This window comes from Seriola aureovittata, chromosome 3, assembly GCF_021018895.1.
Source record: "Seriola aureovittata isolate HTS-2021-v1 ecotype China chromosome 3, ASM2101889v1, whole genome shotgun sequence".
Classification (NCBI taxonomy): domain Eukaryota; kingdom Metazoa; phylum Chordata; class Actinopteri; order Carangiformes; family Carangidae; genus Seriola; species Seriola aureovittata.
The window spans coordinates 9,441,784-9,451,166 of record NC_079366.1 but is presented as its reverse complement, the minus strand read 5'-3'; the positions used below and the strand labels follow the sequence as shown (position 1 = coordinate 9,451,166).

Sequence of the window (9,383 nt, the reverse complement as noted above, 5' to 3'; positions counted from 1 at the left end):
AACTAAAATCTAATGGCAGTATGTTGCTGAATGGCAGTTTTAAAGTTATTCTAAGTCTAATTCATAATGTGTTTTGTTGCTTTGAAGACACTGAAAAAGGGCTTTATGTGACGATGAGGCAAATTAACTTTAAAAAGACATTCTGTAGATCAATGGTTCTCAAAGTGGGGTCTGGGGATCCCCAGGGGTCCTTGAAGGGTTTCCTGGGGAATCCAAGCAGAAAGGGGAATCATTTATTTTCACTATAATTCCATCCATAAGGAACACAATGACACAATGTGTGACTATTGGTCGTGGGTTTAAAACACTTTCTGTAATAAAACATCTAAAAGCAAAAATCTTATCAGACAGGAGACCCTGGGACAAAATATTATTAAATGGGGGTCTGTGCTCTCACTTGTGTCAGTTTTGAGGTTCTTGGCATGAAAAAGTTTAAGGACCACTGCTGTAGATGGTTTCTGGAAACTTTTTTACCCAACACCATCAGCTAAGCGTCCTTCCACAAGACACTATACAACTGTTTTCACAGGCTCATGACAAAGAAATGGATCATGACGTACAAAATCAGTGGAATGCACCTTTAAAGGAAGAACCACAAAAACTGCCTGGTACCATCCATGTGGACCACATACAGACGACATCATTACAATGACGATGATGAAGCAGTGAAAAGGAGTCTGAGGGCAGACTGAATTCCTTTCTTCTTTGTGAAATGTTCCCAGACCCAGTGAAGCAACAGTTAGATGAGCTGCTCTGGACCTTTAATGAGCTCATGAACAAGGTTAAAATGCCAAGAGAGACAGAAAGGAATCTATTATAGAATCTCCTGCCACTTAAAGGCAGAGGAAAAAAGAAAAAGCTCTTGATCAGATCTGCAGACATGAAGTCCTTCAGTTGTTATAACTATTATATTAATGGTCAAATCAAATCCTGAGGTATACAGATAAGCCCAGTGGTCATGTCATGGAGCATAAGATTCATAAGATTCTGTCACATACTGTGTCAAAGATTTGATGAAGCATTTATTTTGCCCCTTATGATACTCTTAGTTTTACTAAGAAGTATTAAATACATATGTGTGCAACGGTTGGTGAATGAGTGAAGCTCAAAGACACAGAGAGAGATCTATAGACACACCACAGTCGTGATTTAAAGCAGTGACTGAGTCTCCTCTACAACTTTCGTGGGTTACTCCAGAAGAAGCAACTCGTCTCTGTGAGATTGTCTTCACCAACTACAAACCGATCGAAAATGAACGTGTCCTTTTCGAGCACACTCCAAAAAAGAAAAGAAAAAAAAAACAGCCATGAAACGTGCGCTTCGACTGATCTGTAGGACCGTGGCGGCACAGTGTGAACCGCTGTCTGCAGAAGATCGGCCTGCCCAGCTGCGATGTTCCCTCACACACCGTATTCAATCACAGACACTTCAAAGGCAGCGTGGTCACAAGATGACCCAACATCAAAGGGAGCGAGGGTATGAGTGAACCGACTGAAGGGGCGTGCCAGGCATACGCGCGCGTTCTTGGTGTGAGACCGACGCCCCGCAAGGAGCATCAGCCAACGATAATAATGACTGGCCCGAGGCAGTGGGAAGCACGAGGCGGGGTGGGGTGGGGGGTTCAAATAAAAACCCCCTTCGTCCGCAGCTCATGAAGACCAGAACCCAGAGCCAACAGATCCACTACTAGCCTGCTCCGATGAAACTGGGCTGGACGACGGATTTTTACGCGTGTAATGACGCATTTACTGGATGAACTGTACGCAGTATTACGACTGAAATGAATAGGGAACTGCACGTGCATTTGGGGTGAATTTTAAAGCAGCTGTCCATCTCTCAAGGCGCCATGGAGCTCTTCAACCTGCGGTCATTCAACACACCTTGCACGAGCGGTCGTTTCCAAGAGGTGTCCGTGCGTTCTCAAAGAACTTCTCACCTCTCTGTCGACTCTTAGGACATGCTGTGTTTTATTCAGACGCCTCGCACACACTTGAGAGACGTTTTCCAGTAACAAATAGAAATGCAGAGCCGTTGTGTAGCAAGAAGCTCGGCCGGTCTGTCCGCGGTGCGCTCCTGCCTGCTGCTGCTCTTCATCCACATGAGCGCACCGGTGGAGGCGAGGAAAGTGCGCGGAGGTCGGGCGCAAACTCGGCGGGTGCAGCAGCAGCAGCAGCAGGCTCCGGCGTACAGGGAGCGGGTGGAAGGACCAGAGAGCTTCCCTTTAGACTTTACAGCCGTGGAGGGCAACATGAACAACTTCATGGTGCAGATAAAGAACTTGGCGCAGTCACTGTACCCGTGCTCTGCGCAGAAACTGGACCAAGACATGAAGTTGCACTTTTTGAAGAATGTGTCTGTGACTTGCAATGACGGGTCACCTGCAGGGTAAGTGAGCTGGCTCTTTGCTTCTCAACAGTTTGTCAGTAAAACATCATTGTCACTAGAGATCCCTGTCATCATTTTCTATGTGGAAACTTTTTTGGTTAAAGCCACGAAGGCGCAAATACTAGCGCTCCTTTGCACCAAACATTCAACCTGCGTTCGTGCCACTCCGGATGTGACCAAAATGGATCAAAGGGCCAGATCATAGCGCAGTGCGCGCTGCCGCTGAGCTATACGTGAGAGAGACCATGCGCGCTCCCGCCTGAGAGGCAAACGCTTTTCATCCCTGCAGCGCTGACTTCATTGAAGTCGGATGGACCACAGTTGTTGGGTGTAATATTTACAATATTAAAGACTGATAAAGATAGATCATACACAGTGATAGTTTTAAAGGTTTTTGACTTCACAGTGCATGAATTAGAAGAACCAAGAAAGTTCTTGCCTGAATCATCCTTTGTTCAGCAGCTCCAGTACAAGTGAAAGAAACTCCTGGGGGGGTTATCTTCACATGCCTCACCTGCTGTGCCTGTGAGCATCACTTCAAGATCCCACATTCAGTCAATGTTGTAAAAGAGATGAGGGGATTAGAGTCCTAAGTGTTGTGCCAATCATCCCATACAGTGGAATATGATCTGCATTGTGCATCATATTATCCCAGTGCTCCTGTATCATTAACAGGTGAGGCATCAATAAAGAGACTAACATGACTTTTTAAAATAAACCCTGAGAAGCTAATCATGTTATAACTATCATACATTTAAATCAATTGAATAAAACATTGGGACTGTGAATAAGAGGGACTTTTACATATCCCACCCAAGCTGTCAAACCTGTGTGTGAGAGTGTGTGTGTTCTGCCAACAGCGTGACGAGTTTCCTCTACTAATGTTTTTTTTTTTAAATAAGCAATTAGAGCTCTGAAAGCCTCTAAACAGGCTCCTGCAGAGATTTTTAGCGGTGGGATCAGAGCCAAATCTTTCATGTCCGCATCAAAGGTAGCATCCCAAGCTTGCGTTGTGTTTGCATGTGCATCTGTGTATGCCTGACACACACAAACACATTCAGTGATTTGTTTTGGTGTTCTCTTGCAGGTACTACATCAAGGAGTCCAAAGGCAGCAAGAGGTGGCTGCTGTTCTTGGAAGGTGAGAAAGAACCTGTGAAATAAACCCGATGCAGAAAACCGCACAGACGTTGAGCTCAACACAGAGAAAGACAACTGTAGGCGACCTGTTAACAAGCTTGTGCGTGTGTTGTTCAGGTGGATGGTACTGTTTCAACAGGCAGACCTGTGACAGCAGGTATGAGACAATGAGGAGACTGATGAGCTCCGCCAAGTGGCCACAAACCAGAACAGGTAACAAAGCAGAAGCATCATTTCCTACACTGTGCACAACACAATCCATGCACTCTGTATCTTATCTTATGCACAAACATCTACTTGCATGAAAAGCGTCACATCTTCGTGCAGCTTTTGAAAAATCTCTTCACAGCCCCCACAGAGCTTTTGCTTTCCTCAGCAGGGAGAAAACTTCCCCTGAATGAAAGAGATTCATAGGCCTGTTTGTGTTTCCTCTTTAGCTGAGTTTGCATTCATTTTTAAAAGTCAGACTCTCTGGTTCTTTCCCTTTAGCCATCAGGGAACCCCTTGTTTGTTTATGACTCTCTGCCTCCACCACCTTCTCTGTGTATACATACACTGGTGGCTAGTGCAGCAGCCGCAGAGCTCTTCAATGCCTGCATGTAATTGCTGGAAACTTAATGACTTATTTACCACAGGGAAACACACACACACACACACACACACACACACACACACACACACACACACACACACACACACACACAAACACACACAAACACACAAACAAACACATCAAGGTTTGTGCATTTTAACAAGTAGCCTAAAGCATTTTAACCCCTCACACCTCAAGGTTTCTGACTCTGTGATATCTGACCTGAAAGTGAAATAAATGTGAGACCTCACCGTCTGTACTTCACAGGAACAGGAATCCTGTCTCCTCAGCCGGAGGAAAACCCGCACTGGTGGAACGCCAACATGGTGTAAGAGCTTATGTCTCTCCTTCACGTCATAGTTAATACACTTGTGTGTATTCTGTTTGTTTTTTCAATAATAGGTCTTTCCACTTACATCAATGATTGTATGAGTGTATGGGTGCACACACCTGGGAAAGTGTATGTCTATCATATTATTGACAAAAAAAAACCTAAAGTGTTTGTGTTCATAAATTATAAGTTTTTTTTTTCCATAGTGGTATTTTACTTATATGACTATTTCTAAGTTGTGAAACTCAGATATAAACAATAAAATATTTAATGTAACGTGAAAGGATGATAATGTTTTTAAAATATGCATGGAGAACTATCCTTACTTGTTGATTAGTCATCTTCACATGGACCAACTACAAAGTGAAATATTTCCTACAGGTTAATGCAGGACTAATGTAGCACTCTGAAAGGGACTATTCCTTATAAAATTAGTGTTTTTACTCTCAATACTAAGGAACTACGTTTTTGCATTTACTGAAGTTATTGTATCTTTCAGAACGTTAACTTTTATTGGTTTATATTTCAATTTCCATTCTGGTTTGGCTCCTTAATGTCCATAATGAACATTTGAGCCAACTCTGCTACTATTATTACTACCTACAATGACAATGAAAGATACACACTGACATCCTACAACGCTCTTGTGCTGTTTGTTTGTGTTCAACTCAGCCAGGTTGGCAACTGTCTTCTCCGTCATCAGCAGCAGTCAAATCAAAGCTGCTCTGATTTTAATTTTGATTCCACTTTCTCAGTGCTGCTGTTTCTCTCTCTTGTAGGTTCATCCCATACTGCTCCAGTGATGTGTGGAGCGGCGCCAGCCCAAAGACAGATCACAGTAAGACACAATAAATAAGGCGATGTGGCTCTGACTGCACATATATAAAGAGACTGATTCATGTAGTAGATATTTAAAGGAAGAGAAAAAGGGGTGAGTGGATAGAGCAGATAAAAGGCTCCGGATACAAAAATCTTAATATCAGCCGTAAGTTTCACCTTGTCTGACTTACTGAAAGCCCTAACTATACTGTGTTTGTTTTAGATACTTAAACGTTAATGAATAACATAACACACAGGTATCTCAATATAGGAATTAAAACTTAGCACTACAAACCAGCCTACATTATTTCATCCCTTAAAGATCCTTGAATTCTCCATTAAATCAAGATTGATCATTTCTTTCACAATGCCATAGCTTAAAGCAAAGAAGCTGAGTGTCAGTCAGAGTAATCAGTCAGGTGCCGTTTGGGTTTTGGATTAATGAATATTTTTGTATCAATAATCCTGTCAATTATTCTCATAAAAAAAAAACACATTTCATTATGAGTTTCATAATGAAAAAGAAAGGTTGTGAGATTTTATGCCTTTGTGTTATCACACAGTTCAAGTCAAGTCAATTTTTATTTGTATAGCGCCAATTCACAACATACGTTATCTCAAAGCACTTTCCATATAGAGCAGGTCTAGACCTTCTCTTAATAATATTATTTACAGAGACCCAACAATTCCCACCAAGAGCAAGCGCTAGGCGACAGAAGCAAGGAAAAACGTACTTTTAAGAGGCAGAAACTTCAAGCAGAACCAGAATCAGGGTGGGCGGCCATCTGCCTCGGCCGGTTGGGTTGGAGAGAGAGAGAGAGAGAAAGACAGACAGAGAGAGCGAGAGAGAGAGCGAGAGAGCACAGAGGAAAAGAACAAGAACATACAGTGATAGCAATATTAATAATAGTGACAGTAGCGGCAGTAACAGCGATAGTAATGCAGTGGCAACTGTAGTGCTCCAACTGATAAAAAAAAAACAGCTAATAACATTAATAATAATCATTGTTAATTACAGTTGAATTTTCAGCTTAGATAGAGTTATTAGTATTTTACTATTATAGGTGACTCTATGCTAATTTGTTGTCAGGTGACTATGCATTCATGGGATCTCTGATCATAAAGGAGGTGGTGAATGAGCTGCTGACAAAAGGTCTGGACAACGCCAAGGTTCTTCTTCTTGCAGGAAGCAGGTCAGTATTGGACAGATATGTGTGTGTCACCTTCTGTATGTACAAACTGTGTGTGTTTTACCAAAGTTAATCGGTCAGTTGCGCCCTCTGGCCCGGCTCTGACTCCTCTCTTCCTGTCACTAGCGCGGGTGGTACAGGTGCCCTGCTGAACGTGGACCAAGTTGCTGAGCAGCTGGCGTCACAGGGCCACACAGGGGTGCAGGTCAGGGGCCTGGCAGACTCCGGATGGTTCCTGGACAACAAACAATACAAATTCACAGATTGCCTTGATACCATCAGCTGCGCCCCCACTGAGGCCATAAAGAGAGGCATCAGGTAAGGCAAAGATGGAGGTAAGGGCAGATGGATTGACTGAGGTGAGGAGGAAGCTTCATGAGCAGTACAGACTCTGTAAAGCGGTGACACTTGTTGCTGTTGTGCAGGTACTGGGCCGGACAGGTGCCAGAGAGCTGCAGACAGGCCCATGTTGGAGAAGAGTGGAACTGTTTCTTTGGGTATAAAGTCTACCCCACGTTAAAAAGTGAGTGACAAAGCACCTTGATGCCTCTTCACACACAGTTAAGACAGTGGCTGGTGTGTGAGTCAAAGTCTGACCTGCGGGACGTCCTCTTTCCTGTCCAGGCCCGGTGTTTGTGGTGCAGTGGCTGTTCGATGAGGCCCAGCTCACAGTCGACAACATCCACCTGACGGGACAGCCGGTCCACGAGGGCCAGTGGAGGTACATACAGAACCTGGGGCAGGAGCTGAGGGGCACTCTCCGTGATGTACCGTAAGACTGACACTCACACACACACGCATACACAAGATAAAAATGTTTTAAAAAGCCTGTTTTGTTGACGGTGTGATTCTGTTTGAATGGCAGGGCGCTGTTTGCTCCGGCCTGCTTGTCTCATGAGCTCATCACCAGAACGTGAGTGAATAAAACTTTTTAAATCATAAAGCTTGGGTCAGTGAGATGCTCTCTATTCACAATTTATTTAAACAGTCTGATGTGGACTCTACACACAGCATGTCAGATGACTATCAGCATTTTGGAGAACAGGGAACTTGGACAGACAAGGACTTTTCTGCCACTTTAATAAACAGACTTTCATTAACTATTATTTAGCTACTTTAACATTTACTTTAACCAGATTTAAACTTTACTATGTTTTCTTATTTGCCTTCATTTAACTTTAACTAATAAAAATAAACTGTAAGCGATGCACATGTTGTAAAATGTACAGTTTTTACACTTCTTATGTAAATATGCAGTCTTTGTTTTACTTATTTTACAAGTGGTTTGCAGTAGCGTATCTATGTTATATTCAATACTCATACTCAATGTCATACTCTTACTTTATAGTGTAACGTCTATAAAAATAAAAAAAATATACAACTGGAGCTAAACTGATGAATTAAATGGGCTAAGATATCAGCTTGTCACAGTTATATCGGTATCTGTCTCTATGTCCTTTAAATAACACTAAATATTTATTTATTGGAGACCAAAGAGAAAAGTAGTGCACAGCACTTCTAAAACATTGTACACAAATAATACAGTTAACACGGTGATAATATGTATGATTCTCAGAACATTTTGAGGGGGAGGGGTGAAGCCGTTGACTCTCAGTCATCGTTTATTCTGACTGTCTCGTGTACCTTTGGCCCTCCATCACTGTGTCCTCCTGTCCCTGCAGTTACTGGATGGACATTCAGGTGAAAGGCACCTCCCTGCCCAGAGCCCTCCATTGCTGGGACCGCAGCCTCCAAGACAACCTCCACATCAACAGCAGCCACGGCAACCACAGCCACCAAAAGCACAAGACCCCACCCATGAGGGGTTGTCCTCTACATTTGATTGACAGCTGCCCGTGGCCTCACTGTAACCCCTCTTGCCCAACTATTCGTGACCAGCTGACGGGACAGGAGATGAGCGTGATCCAGTTCCTGAAGCACATGGGCTTTGACGTGCAGAAGATGGCTCAGCAGCAGGGAATGGACCCCAGGAAGCTACTGGGCATGCTCAATAACGGGAGCTGAGTCACATTTCAGTGTAGCGTCGGTAAGCCGTTCTGCAGAGACGAGAAAAGTGCTGAATATACATCGAAGACAACAGCAACATGGAAACGAAACTCTAATGAGAAAACGTCAGTTCCTCCAGACAACAGACAAAACTAATTCAGCATTTGAAAAAACTGAACAACTGAAATACTCACAAGCGCCTGATGAGTTTTAAAGCTGTTACTGAGTCAAACACAATCGAACCAGAACGTTTGAGCTGTTTAAACACAACATATGGGATCACATGTTCCTTGTTTTAACAATATAGACGGATGCAGATATGCTATTATTGTGAGGTGTACACAAGTGCAATGAACTGGCTGCAGTGTATGTACATACATATACATAAATACAGTAAATATATACTGTATAATGTGTATATGCAGTTGAAACTGTCATGGTGGTAGTCTTCAGTAGTCTTTAGAGTTGTAATGAGGAAGCGCTGGACTGAAAACAGCTCCCAGTTTGTTTTGTGGGGATTTGGTGCTCTCTTGTGTCAACTCTAAATATCACATTCAGAAACCCATCTACGGTGCTGCTGTTTCTATCCTACACCAAATATGCTGCTTTTTCTCATTTTGTAAAAATAATTTAATGGATAATATTTACTAATAAAAAGGTACAAAGATTAAGATTATTACTCTATTACTGTTTTTCAGGCTCCTTAAAAGTGCTTGTATATTTATTTTTCTACTGAAAATATCTTTTATATGTCTTATAGTCGCATACAGTTAGTCTTGTCTCCATTTACTTTTGTTACTTGCATGTTTGTAAAATTCCTGTATGCTCACACTACAAATCATGTCGGTATTGTTTTTCAGGCTGTTGAGTTTGTAACAAATATTTTCTTGTGCTGTAGTAGTGCCCACACTTTACATAAG

At 42.6% G+C, this 9,383-nt stretch overlaps 1 protein-coding gene across 1 annotated transcript; it reads left to right on the top strand.

The window, feature by feature from the left end:
• Positions 1-1,672: 1,672 nt before the first annotated feature.
• On the top strand, positions 1,673-9,277 carry notum1b (notum, palmitoleoyl-protein carboxylesterase b). Its single transcript, XM_056372540.1, has 11 exons — positions 1,673-2,385; positions 3,473-3,525; positions 3,642-3,737; positions 4,384-4,444; positions 5,227-5,285; positions 6,357-6,459; positions 6,583-6,774; positions 6,882-6,979; positions 7,081-7,228; positions 7,322-7,369; positions 8,139-9,277. Exons 1-11 carry the CDS (start codon positions 2,021-2,023, stop codon positions 8,479-8,481), a joined length of 1,566 nt encoding a protein of 521 aa, XP_056228515.1. The 5' UTR covers positions 1,673-2,020; the 3' UTR covers positions 8,482-9,277.
• Positions 9,278-9,383: the final 106 nt, after the last annotated feature.

Excerpts from the sequence above, each read along its gene's own strand:
- notum1b (XM_056372540.1), top strand. The coding sequence starts at position 2,021 with ATGCAGAGCCGTTGTGTAGCAAGAAGCTCGGCCGGTCTGTCCGCGGTG. Across the intron at positions 3,526-3,641 it reads GTGGCTGCTGTTCTTGGAAG|GTGGATGGTACTGTTTCAAC; the intron begins GTGAGAAAGAAC and ends TGTGTTGTTCAG. Across the intron at positions 4,445-5,226 it reads TGGTGGAACGCCAACATGGT|GTTCATCCCATACTGCTCCA; the intron begins GTAAGAGCTTAT and ends TCTCTCTTGTAG.